The sequence below is a fragment of the Bicyclus anynana genome, chromosome Z (assembly GCF_947172395.1).
Source record: "Bicyclus anynana chromosome Z, ilBicAnyn1.1, whole genome shotgun sequence".
Lineage (NCBI taxonomy): Eukaryota > Metazoa > Arthropoda > Insecta > Lepidoptera > Nymphalidae > Bicyclus > Bicyclus anynana.
In genome coordinates this window covers 19,189,059-19,207,866 of record NC_069110.1, presented here as the reverse complement: position 1 = coordinate 19,207,866, position 18,808 = coordinate 19,189,059, and the positions used below count along the sequence as shown (strand labels likewise).

Below are 18,808 nucleotides of genomic sequence, written 5' to 3'. Positions count from 1 at the left end.
ACTACCTTTGTACTTTGGATATCAAACAAAATCAATAAGCAAAAGCTTTTTGCTGGTTTTTGTTTTTGTATTCATACGTAATTCACTTGTTCACAGAATTACCGGATATTATTCTACAAAATCAAGTACCTAAAGGCATGAAGAAGTCTGAAGCCTTAACACAAATGGAAGCCACAATCAAGAAGTACACGTCCGAGGTGTTCCTGACGGAGGATGACTTGTATGACGTGGACAAGAAGCAGCCGCCGCGGTTCGTGACCCAGATTCAGAGCCAGACCACGTTAGTGGAGATGGAGACCACCAAGTTCGAGTGCCAGCTGGCGCCGGTGGGTGACCCCAACATGAAGGTCGAGTGGTTCTTCAACGGGAAGCCATTGTTACACAGTGAGTACTATAGAATTTTTTCTATCTACGGGATCAGAGTGACGTGCGGAGCTCTCTACCTCAGTCTAATCATTAGCCACTGGCTGACAAAATCTCCGAGTAAGCCTCCTTAGCCCCCCAAATCTCATAATGATTTGCAACACACGGGTACACGATGGGCTCAGGTAGTTTGCTTTTATGTCATTGTGCCTTTAAGGGTTATTCAAATTTTAAATTACGGGAATAAATGTGAAAGGGATCTTTGTACTATTGATGGAAATTAGAATCTCAGAGATTTCCTCTCCTAAGTTGTCGCAAGCGTGTCCTAGTATTAGTTTGTCCAGAACAAATTAACGGACGTGCCTATAAAACAAAATAATATGATCGTAACATTAACTTAACTAGGAGGCCCAAAATGGAGTAAGCATCACAATGTGATGGCCAAGTGATGCAACATGAAAAGAGGCCCATTATGAAAGATGAATCAGCTACGTTCGAAGTAGCTTAAGTAGAAGTAGAAGGAAAAGACTAAGACATTCTTGGCATCATTATGCATGTTATATGTAAGTTTATAAATAAATATTGTAAAAAACAATTATTTCGTTTCAGAAAACCGATTCACACCCATCTACGATTTCGGCTACGTGGCGATGAACTTCGGCTGGGTGTACCCGGAGGACAGCGGAGAGTACCTCTGCCGCGCCACGAACCTGTACGGGCAAGACGAGACTCGCGCCGTCATCCAGACGGCGGGCAAGCCAGGCATCGTGTACGAGTCGCAGCTGCCTAAGCACATGAAGAGTATCGAGCGCATCCGCGAGATGGAGGCCTCCTGGCAAGTGTGAGTACTCCCTCTTACTCACAGACTCATCATCCCACTTCGTAGGACATGACGGAAGGTGACTACTTCATTGATCTTGTGGTTAGCCTATGTTGTTTCGGATCGAGGCCGAAATCGTAACATGCGACCAGTTAAGAGAAATGTGGACAAATTTAGTTTAATAGTGTCAGTTGTCCCATCTCTTTCGTACCAACGTAATGAAACAGATTATCTCGTTGGACGCATGTTAGCGCCACTGGAGTCAAATCCTGGGTAGAAAGACATTCATCCTTTAATAAATTCCCAAGAAGCCGAAGATTTCTATGAACCTGTATGTTTTATAACCATTCAAGTGTACTTACCCATACAATTGGCTAACTGGGCTAGTTTCTGTTACTAAATAATATATTGTAGTAAAAGAGCAGTCAGAGACGTATATGACGTCACTTGATCTCGCATTAGCTCGTACCGACGCTAGGTGGCGCGACTTTATTCTAGAAAGAGTGGGATATAGAAACTTTAGAGATCCCTTTTATTTTTTTATTCATTAATCTCTGCCAACCGTAATGTCCACACTGCATTACGTATCATGACATTTATTTGTCTGCACACTGACAGAGGATTTGTTGTCGGTTCCAGGGCGCCAGAGCAAGCGGCGGAGGAGAGTAAGCCGCGCAGCGCGCCCGTGTTCGCGAGCAAGCCCGAGCCGTGCTCCGTGCCCGAGGGCGAATGGGCGCGCTTCTGCTGCCGCGTCACCGGACACCCCAAGCCGCGCGTCATGTGGCTCATCAATGACAACACCATTGTCAATGTATGTACCATTTTGATGGCAGATGATCTAGTTTTTAGTAGTTTAAGATGACTGGACGTATTATTAAAGGAACATCAGCACAGCAGAGACCACTTGTTAAGCTATTAACAGTGATACACCTGTTAATAGCTTAACAAGTGGTGGTGATAGTACCTTATCAGCCTCTCAAAGGCCTCTTGCATGGACCTCTAAGCACAACAATCTCGAACCGCCAGCATCCAGCGGCTCCCAGCAACCCGCTTGATATCCTCTATTTTAAAATCAGTTGAAAACGAAAAATTTCTTCTGTTATTAATTGTTTCTGCACTGTCGACGCTTCGTCAGTTTCACACACCAACGCGCCTGTCTACCTGCTGTTTGTAAACATACGTGTTGTAATAACTGTACTAAAACATTGTCTGCGTATACATTTCAGGGCTCCAGATACAAGCTCACCTACGACGGAATGTATCACCTGGACATCCCGAAGACTAGACAGTACGACACCGGCAAGATCGAGGTGATCGCGCGCAGCTCGGCCGGCGAGGCCGTCGCCTCCACCGAGCTCCGCGTCGTCCCCCGGCACGACGATTACAGAGGAGTACTCAAAAACGCGCCCCGCCGTAAGTTCCCCACACTTACACACGTTTGAGTTCTGACGCTTGTTGCCCGCGTCGACCCACCTGACGCGGGCCGCTACGCCTAGGCGACTCCGCTGCACTAACACACGCCGACAACACGCACACTCCACACGCTTGAGCACACTCGCTCCCGAATAGCCTTCCCCGCTTTCCCCGCGTCTATCCGCGCAGCGAAGCGTCGCCGCTGTGCCGCTACTCCCGCTTCCGCCGGCTTAGCTTCTTCGGATTCTAGCAGAGGTATGTTCTGGAGTTACTAGAATTGTATGACCGATTTGGAGCCCCGAGTGATCGGTTTGATTTCACAGCGTGGTACGACGAGACAACGCAATTCCAACGCGGCGAGACGGAGTTGGAGAAGACGTTTGAAGAGAGGCAGACGATGCAGCGTCAGGGAGTCATCGACCACCGGCCCGAACTGAAGCCGAAGATCGTCAAGGACGGCGATACGGAGTGGCAGCAGACGGTGAAGAAGAAGAAGAGTGAAGAATACTACAACAAGCTGCAGGAGCTGGAGAACGAGCAGATTGTGAAGGAGAGCCGCAACCGCGAGGGTGCGCATCAGTTCGCAGCCGCCGCCCCCTCCGCGCCCACCGCCGCGCGCGCCATGGCACAGCAGTACCAAGAACACCTGTGAGTACTTTACAATCTTGAGTCAAACTAAAATCCGATGACCTTGAAAACTATGGACCAATTTCATCATTGCCAACATATTGTAGTGAAAATTATTTAAGAAAATTATTCTAGATCATTTTCTAAATTAGTTTAAAGTAGTTTTACTTCGTCCTGAACTGCTGCGCTTTACTATAAAAGCAGTTTCTCAGCTCCCAAACCATAAGTACGGTAGGATGGAAATTATAAATTATAATAAAGCCTTTAATATCGTAATAATATTCAATTTTATTGCTTATCTAGTGATAAAACTCGAAAAGTGTGTATGTACGTAGAATCACTATGATATTTTTACCTTTTGTAATGACATAGATCAAACCAAAGAAGTAAAGACATGTCTTTACTTCTTTGATTTCGAAATAAAATAGTATCTCTTAATGCCAGAGCTTATTTGGAGAAATATCACAACCATGCTAATCCATCATTGGTGTTATCCAGTCTGAAGAATTTCCGGTAAAATTACTGGTACATGAGGGTTAACTCCTATGCCTTAAGGTTAATGGGCACATGAAATAAATGAATTTGATTCGGGAAATACCTCATTTCAGGGAGCAAAGCGAGGAAGTCGTCGACAAGCAAACACAAAAGAGGATCATTCAAAAACCGAAGATTCCCGATCCTTCGGAATCCACAGTCCACGGCAAGGAAGTGCACGTCGCTAAACAGAAGCAGACCCAGAAGGAGGTGCACGGAGATACAGAGATAACGCGCAAGATCACTTCCACCGAGACCACTGAGGTGGAGCACAAGGCACAGACGCAGGAGCGCGTGGTGGAGGGCCCCGTGAAGCCAAGCAACCCGCCCGTGTTCACCAAGAAGATGCAGCCATGCCGCGTGTTTGAGCACGAGCAAGCGAGGTTTGAGGTCGAGTTCGACGGCGATCCGCTGCCAACCGTCAAATGGTACCGCGAAAACTTCCCCATCAAGAACTCTCCGGACTTCCAGATCCACACTTTCAGCACTAAGTCTATCCTCATAATCAGAAGAGTATTCGTAGAAGATTCAGCCGTGTTCGCCGCAGTGGCTGAGAATCGCGGAGGCACCGCCAAGTGCAGCGCCAACCTCGTGGTGGAGGAGCGACGGCGGCAGGGACGCGGGGGAGTCACCCCACCCAGTTTCACGCTGACGGCGCAGAGCGTGGACGTCGCAGCGGGACAGCTAGTTCGCTTTGACACTAAAGTGACGGGCACGAAGCCCATCGACGTATACTGGTTGAAGAACGGCAAGAAAGTCCAACCTGATATCAAAAACAAGATCTTAGAAGAAGACGGCGTCCACACTCTGCTCATCCTGGAGGCGTACCCGGCGGACTCGGGCAAGTACGAGTGCGTCGCGATCAACGGCGCGGGCGAGGCGCGCTGCGACGCGGAGTGCTCGGTGAAGTCGCCGGCGCCGCGGCAGGTGTCGGAGCCGCGCAGCGAGGCCGCGGCGCCGCCCGCCGTGCTGGCGCCGCTCCGCGACCGCACCGTGGCCGAGGGGCAGGCCATAGAGTTCGAGTGCAAGATCTCCGGCAGACCCGCACCCTCCGTGCAGTGGTACAAGGGAGAGCGCCTCATCAAGCCCTCCAAGTATTTCCGCATGTCGCGCACGGCCGACGAGTACGCGCTGCACATCTCAGAGGCTTTCCCCGAGGTAATCAACATTTAATACACGAACTCTTGTCATATTACATTTACAATTGTTTGCCAATTGACCCCAAAGTAAATGACCTGACCTGATGGTAGGTGACAAATAACGATGCAGTCGAAGATGGAATTTACTTGGCTATCATACTACGCTAAATCGGCATAATAATCTTGATAAGTTGGCAACTAGAAAATATAAAATCTTAAATATTCAGTATATTCAGCTTTTTTTTGATATTTTTGCTATTCCTTGGGATTTATCATTAACGGAGCCTGTTATGGTTTCGGATCACGAGGTCAAAGATTTGATCCTGTATCCGGATATGTGAGATACTGAGTTAATCTTTCTTCTGAGAAATTTTCAGCTATAATTCTCAGCCCAGAGCTGTGAAGATGGTGTTGTCCCTCGTGCCCCAGAGAGCAATGTAATGCAAAAAAAAATGAGAGTGGCCGGCAATGAATTTAACATTATCACTTATAGCGACAGAGGCCTGGTTCTGTAGTATATACATTAGGCTGATAATTATGAAATTATGTGTTAAACGGAAGTTTCTGTTGCCGTAGGACGAGGGTGAATACCGCTGCGTGGCCACGAACCCAGCGGGACGCGTGGCTTCCAGCGCGCGGCTGACAGTGACGGCGGAAGCGCCCGCTGGCGCGCCCGCTCTCACGCCGCTACGTGACCTGGTCGTCTTCGAGGGCCAGCCCGCGCAGTTCAAGACCAAAGTCACCAGCAAACTGAAGGCGACCGTGCAATGGCTCCGAGAAGATGCGCTTATACCCGAGACCCCCGATTTTCAGGTAAATATTGAGTGTTCTTAGTGGCGTGCAATGTTTATGACTAGGGTTGGCAGGGTACTCACAAATTGTACTAAATGACCTCATTTATGAAGTGCACGCGACTCTTCATATTCTATTTCAACTATCTTGTAGGTCAGTAGTTAGTGGGAGACACAATAGGGTAGTTGACTCATATCAAATTTAATATAAACAATATTAATTTCGTGTAGTACATGGAATGAGGTTCTAAATATCAATTAATAAAAATTAAGGATTTCTTACAAAACTTAATATCAATATAACCAACCAACAACCTAATCAACCAACTTAACATCAACAGTAAAGCCACAATGTCAACTGAGAATGTCATCTATCACCTTTATAATGTCCACGAAGGGTTGTTTGTAGACACTGGATGATATTTTTTTACATAGAATCTCAATTTTGTTCAGTTAGCATTTAATATAGTGAATGCAAAATCACGCGACTTATTAATTACTAACAATAGTCTCTTCTTCTTCGGCCTCGCCTTTTCCCGTTTATACGGGGTCGGCTTTCCCAATCATGTGGCGCCATTTTGTACGCTCCTTTGCGTCATCGTCTGTCATGCCCTTATCTTTCAGGTCCTTACGGACCTTCGTTAACCACGTTGTTGGTGGTCTTCCCTTCCCCCGCTTCTTAGTATCCATGGAAAGGCACTTTTTTACGACATGGTCATCTGGTCTTCGCATCACATGACCGTACCATCTCAGCCTGGACTCTTTTGCTTTTTCAGCTATTTCTGCGACCTTGAAGCTCCCTCTTATGTGTTCATTGCGCACCTTGTCCTTGAGTGTCACTCCTCCCGACCATCGCAACATACGCATTTCTGTTGTGTGAAGTTTCTGCTCATGGGTTTTTTTTAGAGCCCATACTTCGCTGCCGTATAGGAGTGCTGGTCTGACGGCTGTCTTGTAAACTTTGCCCTTTGTTCTTATGGGAATCTTTTTGTCACATAATACTCCAGTAAGCGTACGCCATTTAGTCCAGCCTGTTGATATTCTGTGAGATATATCCGCTTCAATTGATCCGTCTTCCGAAAGTATAGATCCTAGATATTTAAACGTTTTCACTCTAGGCAAGCTCGTATTTTCTATCTTTATGTCTGCGTTGATGTCATTACGGTCGAAGTTGCAAGACATATACACTGTTTTAGTTCTACTGATGCGTAAACCATTAGTTTCTAGTGACAATCTCCATTTCTCTAAACTTTCTTGGATCTCTTGGATGTTATTTGAAATGAGGACCACATCATCAGCATATAAAAGGTTCCAAGGAGTTGGCCGTTGTATATTTGCTGTCAGATAGTTTATGACTGCATTAAATAGCAGAGGGCTGAGAGCGCTGCCCTGATGGACACCAACAGTGATATCAAAGGATTTAGACAATCCCGCTGGGCTTCTCACGCTCGTTTTGACATTGTTGTACATGTCTTTAACAAGTCTTACGTAAAGTTCAGGGACACCATGAGCTCTTAAAGCTTGCCATATTATCGCCCTGGGTACGCGATCAAACGCCTTTTCCAGGTCGATAAACACTAGCCATAGATTTTGCTTATTCTCGCGAGCTTTTTCCATAACTAATCTGACAGCATGAATAGCATCAGTGGTCCCCTTTCCAGCAGTAAAGCCAAATTGATTTTCGGTTAGGAGGATATGACTGGTGAGGCGCTCACTGAGAACTCTTTCCCAGATCTTAAGGGTATGTGATGTTAATTTGATTCCCCGGTAGTTTCCGCAGTCACGAACATCGCCTTTGTTTTTATAGAAAGGAACTAAAATACTATTTCTCCAAGTATCTGGCATTTCTTCACTGGATAAGATGTTATTAAATAATTTAGTAAGCCATACCTCTCCATCAGCTTTTAGTGTTTTCCATATTTCAGTCGGTATTTCATCTGGACCACTTGCTTTATGGTTTTTCATTTTGCGTATCGCATTTTTGACCTCAGCCGATGTGATTTTATTGATGGGTCCTAGCGTCATTGGTTCCTTTGTTTCTGACTGTCGCGGGAATTCATCATTTAACAGATGATTGTAGTATTCAAGCCATCTATCACATATATCCTTATCATTTGTAAGCAATATCCCTTCGCGATTTTTAACATACTTGGTGGTTTGAAAATCTTTTGAGCTATTGTGCCTTTGTCTTGCTAATTTATATATTTCAGTGTCAGTTGCTAGTTCTAGGCGTGCATAAAGGTCCTGCTCTGCTTTATCTCTTTCAATAGCCACTGTTCTTCTGGCTGCTTTCTTGGCCACCTTGTAGTCCTCTCTGTCTTTGTCTGAACATGTTTTTTGCCAGATTTTGAATCGACGTTTCTTTTCAGCCACTGTTTCATTGGTTTGGTTGTTCCACCATTTTATATCTTTTTTGTTATTTAAAGCTCCTTTACTGATTCCTAATAGATTTTTGGCGTTACTAACACAGAAATTTTCAAACTTTGACCAGGTGGTATTCGGTGTCTCACAGTCACAATGGTTGTCACAGAAATAGCTCCTAATATTGTCTATAAGTTTACTTCCTTTATCACTGGGGAGGTTGTACCATTTTATTTTGGTAATTCTAGCCTTCTTTTGTTTAATAGGTGTTCTAAGTTTCATGGCTGCAAGCAATAGTCTATGCTGTGATGTTAGAGGTTCGCCAGGAATTACCTTACAGTCCTTTATTTGCCTGAGATTACGTTTATCTATTAAAATATAATCTATTTGGGTTTGTGCATTTCCACTTTTGTAAGTGATGAGATGTTCGTCTTTCTTTTTGAAAAATGTATTTACTATAGCTAGGTTATGCGCGGCTGCAAATTCTAGTATTGTAGTTCCCTCATTGTTATGGTTTCCAAAACCGAACCCACCGTGTTGTTCCTCAAAGCCGCGCCTGTTGGCGCCCACGTGACCGTTTAAGTCACCACATATAAGCTTTTGCTCTTGTGCTGGGATAGAGGATAAGACAGTATGCAATTCCTCCCAGAACTCCTGTTTTTCGGTTTCGGGACAGCCGGTTTGTGGCGCATACACTGAGAGAATGTTCAAACATGGCTGCTTGTCCAAGGCCAGTTTTACTGAGATGATACGATCACTTGGTCTACTAATATCAACTACTTTTTGGCTAAAGAACTGATCCAGTATTATTCCCACCCCATTTTTAGTATTCTCTTTCCCGTTATATATTAGTTTAAACCCTTTCCCTATTTGTCGTGATTTGGCGCCTTTCCATTTCGTCTCTTGCACACAGCAGATGTTTATGCGACGTCGATCAAGGATACTGCTTAGTTCTGCACTGCGTCCAGTCATAGTACCAATATTCCAGGTGGCAACCCTAACCTCGGACATTGTCACTACGCTGTGTTTTGCTCCTTCGTCGCTTGAGGGGAACGCCCTAGGTTTTGTTGCAGCTCCATGTTCTTCGTCGCTTAAGGGGGACGCCCTAGCCTTCATCGTTACTTTAGTTTTGTTGTGCCTCATGATTGGTATGGTTGTTTTGGCTTATGTTTTACGGTCGGTTGCCACCTGACACCAAGGTCGTAATCTTCCTGGAAGACTTGAACGTTGCCGTTGGCCCTTGCGGGCTCTTCCGCCGCCGCTCTAATGAACGCTCCGACCTGAGCGCCCATCACAACCTAGGACCTCTTTCGTCGAATATGTCGACGGAGCTCCGAGGTTGGGTTTGTTAACGGAGTTTTCTCACCGGCCTTTTTGGTCCACGGGAGGTATTTTACATCTCCTACCCTTCAGCTTTCTTGCCAGCGGGCATTCCCCTATCCGCCACCTTGGGGACGCACTCTCTAGGGTTAAGGCTTCCCTGAGAGAATTACTAACAATAGTTTTACTAACAATATACGAAATTTATCAACTAGACTATTGTAATTACTAACAATAGTCTAGTTGATAAATTTCGTATATGTCAATTAACATACGTCAAAGTTAGTGAATTGGTCTGCAGATTACTTGATTCCACTTGATTTTAAATGTCTTTCTTTATTCTGCATAAATAGGCTCTCATCTGAGGTTGTAAAACAGGTATAAAGGTTGATTGGTGGTTTTTATAGTCCTTGTATTGACGGCGTCGTTTGTACGTTTTCCAGATGATCCACGAGGGCGACAACGCCGTGCTGCTGATCGGCAACACGTACGAAGAGGACTCGGGCACGTTCACTTGCCGCGCCACCAACGCCGCCGGACAGGCCGAGACCTCGGCCAAACTAGTCGTCAAAAGTAAGACATAGACACAGGCAGCGAGCTCGCGTCGCGCACTCTTAATCCATTAACGTAGCGTCTCTGATAGTTTCTGTACTCAGTGAGATCGGGTGAAAACTACTACAGGCGACAACACGCGACACGCGACACGCGACACCTATCGTAGCGGTTCCGCAGTAAAGTCACCCATCGCGAGCGCGATGACGTCACCGGCGCGCACGCCCGCTGACGTCATCGCGCTCGCCACTCAACCCGACGGTGCGACTCGACACACGCTTCTTCCTCAATACTCTCACACAACTCATAATGTGAACTGTCTTCCGACTTCTCGATAGCTTCTGTCTGTATTCTTCTTCAGTCTAGTATACTTCATCTTTCTCACTAGTGTCGCGCATCGGCCTCCCGACTCGGGTTGAACGCATTCGAGTGATGTCCGACCGCAGCTTTTGTAACAAACATCCTCGCGATCTGCGCTGTAACAGAACTGGCCAACTTTTGTCGTTTGAGATGAAATCACTCCACTGTATATAATGTTTTAGATAATTAATAAACTAGCCGACTCGAAGCAGCGGAAAGTCTCGACGGGTCTACGCTGCGGTGACTTCGCTGTACATTGAGCTTTTTGTGTACATAGTGCAGGCGAGGCGCCGGTGGCTGCGGGCGCTGGACACGGAACATGTGATTAACACGAGACACGAATATTCGTCGACTGTTTTGTTTCGCTTTACCGCTACGATGTTTACTAAACGTATCCGAACAATGTCGAGTAGACCATATTGCGTGATACATGACGCGACGAGTCGTCAAATGTATTTTTCACCCAATACTCTCTCGTGATGTGAGCCTGCGCTGAGACTTTACGATTCACTTGGCCTTATTAACCCTGAAACATATTGACTGCGTGCTTTTTGTGTTCTGTTGAGCTCCGCGTGCCGTCTGCGGGCACACCGGGCCCGCCTCGCTTTGTCCTTGAGCATGATCCGTAGTGGGCGCGTGTTTGCTCCATGTCTCCTAACCGCTGACACTAACAGTCGGTGCGACGTCCGCGTAGGCCGGGTCGTGTCGCGTCGCGTCGCGTCGAAGTCCCTTGTCGCCGTCGCCGCGATCTCGCCGAAGTACGCACGCACTTATACTTGCCTTGCCAGTTTCTATGTTTTCGAGTATGTTCCGACACTGCCGACGTTCATTACCTTGTATAAATTTCTGCAAGTACAAATCCAAATGAATGAGATTTTTATAGTTTAACTTTACGATGATCTTTAACTTTGATTTAAGTGCACGATATTGTTAAAAATGTTTTATACCTACGTTTCACCTGATTGTATTAAGTTATTAGTCGTCACAGTATTTTATTAATTAATATTTTAGTGCATCTCTATCCATATTTATTATTAATAAATTTATAATTTTTGTATGTGACCTTCATGTGACATTTAATTTTAATAAATGCTATCAAAAGAATAATTTCGCATTATTCCTCAAAAAAGAATACGAGGCCCGATGTATGGAACGTGAAGGATCCCGCCGATCCCCCACCGCGCCGCACTGTCACCCAAAGGGCGCGCCGCGGGCGCCGCCGCGACTGTCGCGGTCGCGCTGACGCCACGCGACAGACGCGTCGCGCGTCGGACGCGGCGGCGGGCCGCGGTGTCGCTGCCGCTTATTCACCGACTGGCACACCTCTATCTAAACCTCTATTCTATTCATGCCATTGAGAATTTAGTTTTAATAAACCATACTTTTTCTTTGCTACTGTTGTAACTAAACAGTTGATTAACTTTATTCTAATACAGAGTTTTTGTTAGCAATCTACTATAGACTATAGTGTTGACTAATTTATTATTATTATTATTATTGAAATTGAGCCTTCTGCTAACTTTGTTCTGAAATTCGAAGCAGTGCGCGGTTAAGAGCAATAGTAAAATCTAACATTATTTAAGACTTCACTAGCATTCTTATGATTGTATGTCCTGTCAAAAGTAAATTAAAATTGCCATAAGCTATCAAATTGTGAAAATCACATCAAAATCTGTTTAATGAATTTTGATATTGGACAACAAACATGCAAGAATTAAATAATCATTCACAACTTCATAATACACCACTACAAAAAGATTTACAACTACCTAAAACTTTTACAATAGTTATTATAAAGATAGATAAACAAGGCAAAGTGAAAATGACACCAAATGATCCACCGTGAGGGCAGCAGCACTGGATGGTACATAGGTAGGTATAAATAATATAAGGTAAGTATCAAAATACTCATAATATATTAGTTCTAACGCTATACAAATGTACTGAGAAACTTTACATGCACTACCTAATAATGATAGATAGTAAATAGGTACGACCCAGCCTCTGTTCTTGAAAATAGCAGTGAATTGCTACTGACGGGTATACAAGTACTGCCAATAGATCTGCTGTCCTATTATTTATCAACCCATTCAAATAAAACATCAAATCAGTTGACAAAATATAATTTACCTACTGTGTGATATCCACTCAGACCAATTATTGTATAGGACCTGCCTCGCTAGACGTTACTTTTCTGTCAAAGTATATGATCAACGATCTAATGCGATTATAGAAACTGTCTCTATAGAATCGATGTTAAATAGTTGTAATCGTGTTCGTCGGTTAAAGAGCTCCGTAAAATACCTTTTTGTGTAATTGAGTTGTGTACGGGCAAAAACTTCTAGTTTAGTATTAGATTTATACAAAATCAAAGCTCGTTTTCCTCAGAAAAGGACAGACAATTTTGTTCGTGACTATAAGTGCGATACAGGTGCTTCTATAATTGGTCTGAGGATATCCACCAATAAGTAAGTACCGGATGACATTTTATTTTATTACAAAGCCTCATTAGCGTATCTAGGATTATTTCCTAGGGTGGGCCCAGGCCCACTTTAAGGGACCAGTCCCTGACATACCGCTGAACTGATTCGACAGTCATTATAGAAATGTCGTTTACAATGTTTGTGTCTCTGAAACGGATCGACGGATTTTATTGATTTTTCTTTGTATATTTCGTATTTTGGCGTCCATCATAGAATTTTAAATCGTTAGGCCAGAATTCTAGAGTGATCACTAGACCATTCTAGGGTGGGCCTGGCCCACCCGGCCCACCCTCTATAATACGCCTATGCAAAGCCTGCTGATATAGAAATCGAACGGTCAGTGCGTTTATCAAAATAGTGTTCTTCGTTTCTGGGATCTTTAAATATTTCTAGACAAATAAAAACATATTACCCAGGTATGTACAATAAAATGATATAAAATACAAATAAATGAAATCAAAGCATCCTCATTCATCTATTTGCAACTATTCTCTCAATACTTATCTTGTAAAATATTTTTTTTAATTATTATCTATTTGTTCGCTAGTCTTTGAATCTACCGATTTTGACGGGACTTTCACAGGCTAATAGCTAATTTCCTAAGCAACTATTAGAGGTTAGACTATTCTATCCAATCCCACGGGGATGGGAATTACTTACGCGGTCGAAATCATTGACGTTTAAATGAAACCAGTGCACAAATACATAGGTACTTAAATTAATAAATAATCCTCACCTACTTAATTGCTCGTTCAAATATTATATTAAGTATATATTTTTTTTAATTCTACGGAAACGGTCTAGACAATTTTGAAAATGTCTATTTCTGTTTTTTAATTTAATATTACAGATTTAGCTATAATTATTGAGAAACCACAAAAATAAAATATAATTACTATTTTTAAAACAACACTAGCTGACGCCGCGCGGTTTTACCCGCGTGGTTCCCTTTCCTGTAAGAATATGGGAGTAATATATAGCTTATAACCTTCCTCGATAAATGGGCTATCTAACACTAAAAGAATTTTTCAAATCGGACCAGTATTTCCTGAGATGAGCGCGTTCAAACAAACAAATAAACTCTTCATCTTTTTAATATTAGTATAGATAACAAATAACGCCATCTCGTATAACCTTGAGACATTAACTCGTAATTTTTCGAATTCTCGATATGTCATAGAGAAGGCGCTTAAAAATGCAATACGCAACGCAAATTAAGAAGAAAATAAAAATATCAATTAATACATAAAAGGAAGATAAATACTATTTTTCATTCTATTATTAAATCTGGTACACCTTTTGCCAGTTCATAAAAAACACGATTTCAGGATACCTACCTACCTACCAATCTGGGTAAATAGGTTTAAGTAGATAGATACAATATACTAATTTGTTATGCAGAATGATATTTAAATAATAATTATGAGTTAACAATAATATGGGTACATACCTACAAGAATATATTATTAATAATTTATAATATGTCCGAAATAAAATATCTGCAAGTTAAGTACAAGTATAATATTGATACTAAATATCGAAACAAAATACAAGTAATTAGTAATTGAATTGTTTTATTTAAAACATAGCAGTAGTAAAGTGATTGGAACCATCGCATTATGTTTGCAGTATTAATACTGTAACTTGTGACGGGCGGCCCCGCACTTCCATTTAAAGTAGTAATGCCATCTCGTTTATCTTTTAGACATTAATTTGTAAATTATCGAGTTCTTGATATAGGTGGCGCTAAATAAAAAAAATAAAACCTCTAGAAATTAGGGATATCGAACTTTTAATTTTTTAATCGATTCAAATCGGAACCTGATCGATTCGCAAAAAATCGATACTAAAAAGATCGGTTCCTAAAATTTTATTTTTAAATCTAGATTTAAAAGGTCCATTTCTTAAAAATCATTTTTTTAAGTTTGCCTAAACAACATAATATAACGTAATTAATCGATATTTAACAGGTCGATTTCATAATAATCGTTTTTTTTCAAGTTTGCATAAAATAGTATGTAAATGCATATATTGAAAAATTAAATACGTAACCGTAACGTAACCCGATAAATCGAATCCCAAAAATTCGAGATTTAAAAGGTCAATTCCTAAAAAATCGATTTTTGAACCAGTTTGCCTATATAATGAAAATATATTATAACGTAACCTGATAAATTGATTCACAAAAAATCGAGATTTATAATTTTAACAATTTTTTTCATGTTGTATAATTGTTTGCATAATATAAATATAATTCCGTCTTAAGGAAAATAAGATACATAACGGTAACCTTACCTGAGAAATCAATTCAAAAACAAACCAAAAATTTCACAAAGAACTTTTGCTTTTTGATATGGCCGACAAAAACAGAAAATATCGGATGTCGATTTCCAAGGGTGAAAATATCGACTCACTGGATCGATCCAGTACTACATATCGATTCAATTAATCGATCTCAGATCTCCATCCCTATTAGAAATCACTCAGTTCTAACAAAGTTCAAGGAGCCGTATACAAAATACCTACTAAATCCAAATACTTAAAACGTAGCAATTAATACTTTTGAGCACCACCAGCACCTCGAAAGTGAAATAGTTTTTACCAATGATAATTTTATACTATAGATCGGTTACGTCGCTACAAAATCGCCGCAAAAAGTGATCTGAATCGTCCCTAATAACTCATATTCGGCTCACTGCTGAGCTCGAGTCTCCTCTCAGAATGAGAAGGGTTAGGCCAATAGTCCACCACACTGGCCCAATGCGGATTGGCAGACTTCACACGTAGAGAATTAAGAAAATTATCTGATATGCAGGTTTCCTCACGATGTTTTCCTTCAATGTTTACGACACGTGATATTTAATTTCTTAAAATGCACACAACTGAAAAGTTGGAGGTGCATGCTCCGGACCGGATTCGAAACCACACCCTCTGGAATCGGAGGCAGAGGTCATGTAAGGGCTATCACAGATCCGAATAAAAGACTACAACCCTGAGTGCACTTATGCACAATTTTGTATTTAATTTCATTATATATTTATGAATATATAGTTTTTACACTTCCTGAACACACAACTCGACATTGTAGACGATATTTAGGTATTATTTGTTTGAGTAACGTTCGTTGTTGACAGTGGCGTAGCGTGGGTAAGTAAATCTAGGCGTGGGCATCACATCTGCGAGGCCCCTTTTTACCGACAAAAAAAATATTATTATAAAAACAAAAAACCTGAGTGCTTAATGAACTGAAAAGAGAAAAACAAGTAGGTATCACAATATCTGTATAGAGTATCGCGTTCTCATTTGTCCCATTTTGGTGGTTCTTTTTTGTTTGAATGAGAATATCTCAAAGAACTCCTTTTTACCTATATTAATTATAGCCATTTAATCTAGACTTCCATATACATACCTACCAATGTGCTGATAAATTACTTAAGCGTTGATTGTATACTTGTTCATTATTTTTAGTAGATTTCAAAAAAAAAAGGTTCTTCACACGCCTTGCTACGCCACTGGTTATTGATCACAACTAACATTGAGTTGACTATAAATTTCCTCGTTTGAGCGCCTCATTTTTCATGCTCTAGTAACACATCTAACAGTATTTAATATCATTGGTTTTTACGTTCAAAATCTCTTTTCAATACAACGATAATATTAGCTAAAATATTGAATCCTAATTATTATTACTAGGTAAAATACCAACAAGCCCCAATAGCAAACCCTGCAATATGAGTAAATAATATTCTAAGAATATATTATCAGTTAAGAATATATTAGAGCTAGAAACCCTTTTTATCATTTACTTTGATTTCCTAACCTTAGTACTATATCTAAGTTTGTTATAGAAAATACGAGACTTCAGTGTCCTCTTATCAGATAAATAAAATTATTTACTTTCACTTCATTTCACTTGTGTAATTTCATAAATCAACCTTTTAAAAAAATATCAACGGATTTTATGTCCTTTCTGAACGTTTATGAAAGCAAGAACTCAAACCAGTAAATAAATTAAAAAATAAAAACATAATTTCTCAGGATTGGTCGAAATTATGACATCCATTTTTTGACTTTTCTGAATCTATGAAATGGCGGTTATTATGATTTTATCGAATAGTAGTGGTGGATTTGGACACATTTTGTTTATTAGGTATGTATAATTACTTTAGTTTTACCTTCTTGAAAATATATATAAGAATTTTTTGCAGTTGTAATCAAATGTAGCATAGCTTGCACTGTTGACAGCTATGTCTTTGAGGTTATTTTTATATTTTTTAGTAAGAAGAGAGCCAGTCGTTCCGTTATACTCTATTATTTAGTCTATACAGTCGTGTCTAGTTAAAGGACGTGAGTCCTAGAGGATCCAGGATCAAGTTTAGGCCTTTTTTCTTGTAACGGGTAAAGAGTATAATAGGTTATAGGTACTTATCGAAGAGACTTCTTTATGTGTAAGCAAAGATTTTATACTGTTAGATATGTCTCTAACGCGTCGAAACGCAGGCAAACAAAGGTGGCTAATTGTCTTTATTCCATATAGTCGCATAGTAAACAACGAAAGTTATTTAACCACCTTTTACAGTGATTCTGTAGGCACATAAGTTATAACATACCTATCTATAGTATAAACTACATATAGTTGCGTGTATATGCCTATTCATTTACACCTTGAGACCTGTAAATTCGACTACAGAACCGAAATCGCTTAAAATGAAAAACGATTTAATTTTGCAAGACTAAATTTCAAATAACGAAGTTTTAGGTACTTAAAAATATAGGTAGCGTTTACTAAGGTAAAATAGATCGATGATAGCGTTGTTGATTTAAAATTACCTTTAATTCTTCGAAATATGGTATTATACCTACTACGTTTTATTTCGAGACCGAATGTAAGGCTTCCAAAACCAGATTCAGATAGTTTCCAGTCAGTCGAAACTAGACTTTTTACGACCCTTTGATGAGTTTCTATATGTGCATTTGTATTAGTAGGTACCTATAGTCTGGCAGTTCGTTGATAACACTCCTGTGATAGGCGACGGGGGGAAAGACTGCCCGCGCGGATCATCGGGAGTGTTATGAACGAAGTTGCCAAGCTATAGGCAGTGGCGGATTTAGAAATATGCCGCCAGTAGGCTATTAAATTTGTGCCGCCCCTATTTGACTGTCCTCCGAATCCGAAATTTGATACCATAGTTCGCAATCATATTTATAACATAAATATTTCTCTGTCACTAATGTATTTTAATATTTTAATTATAATATTTTTAGTACGTACAGTAAGACTAAAATCAACTAAAAATTAACATTTTCGTTGAGTCTTCATGATTTTTTTTTTAATTCTCTACAAGTTAGCCCTTGACTACAATCTCACTTGATGGTAAATAAATATGCAATCTAAGATGTAAGCGGGATAACTTATTATTAGTAAGATGAAATCCACACTCCTTTCGGTTTCTACATGACATCGTACCGGAACGCTAAATCGCTTGGCGGTACGTCTTTGTCGGTAGGGTGGTATACTTAGTTACCACGTGGCTAGTACTACGCCCGAAGTCTCACACCAGCCAGACCTTGACCGATTAATAAAACCTTAATCGGCCCAGCTGGGGATCGAATCCAGGACCTCCATCTTGTAAATCCACCGCGCCGACCACGGAGGCCGTCAAGTAGTTTTTATTATAGAAATAAATAAAAACTATTTCTGTAATAAAAACTATTTAGGCCATATTTACCGCCGTAGTCTGCAGCCTATTTAGCCTATTGGTAAATCCGCCACTGTAGGTGGGTATAGTGATTTGTGGTCTGCATACATGTAGAGCAAAGAGTCTGAAACAAAGCCAAACCGCGGCGTCTACACAGCCTATAGCTACATGGCCTATAGCTACACAGCCTACATAGCCCATAAGCTATTTAAGCAATCACTTAGGGCATCCCTGTCTAGGGCACCAGAGATGGACAAGAAAAAAAACTGGCACACGAAAATTATAGCAAATGAAAAAACATTTTTTCAATTAATTCTTTATAGTTCATTTAAGAATTGAATTAGGG

The 18,808-nt window shown here is 41.2% G+C and overlaps 1 protein-coding gene across 1 annotated transcript in view; it reads left to right on the top strand.

Annotated features, from left to right (window-relative positions):
* The window catches only part of LOC112052908 (titin), a 57,983-nt gene extending 46,596 nt beyond the window's left edge, over positions 1 to 11,387 (top strand). Inside the window, exons 15-22 of the mRNA XM_024092151.2 lie at positions 97 to 384; positions 973 to 1,204; positions 1,823 to 1,994; positions 2,410 to 2,596; positions 2,920 to 3,244; positions 3,832 to 4,915; positions 5,473 to 5,709; positions 9,812 to 11,387. Coding sequence (XP_023947919.2) covers positions 97 to 384; positions 973 to 1,204; positions 1,823 to 1,994; positions 2,410 to 2,596; positions 2,920 to 3,244; positions 3,832 to 4,915; positions 5,473 to 5,709; positions 9,812 to 9,952 — 2,666 coding nt within the window. The 3' untranslated portion in view covers positions 9,953 to 11,387. The remainder of the gene's footprint in view (positions 1 to 96; positions 385 to 972; positions 1,205 to 1,822; positions 1,995 to 2,409; positions 2,597 to 2,919; positions 3,245 to 3,831; positions 4,916 to 5,472; positions 5,710 to 9,811) is intronic.
* Positions 11,388 to 18,808: the final 7,421 nt, after the last annotated feature.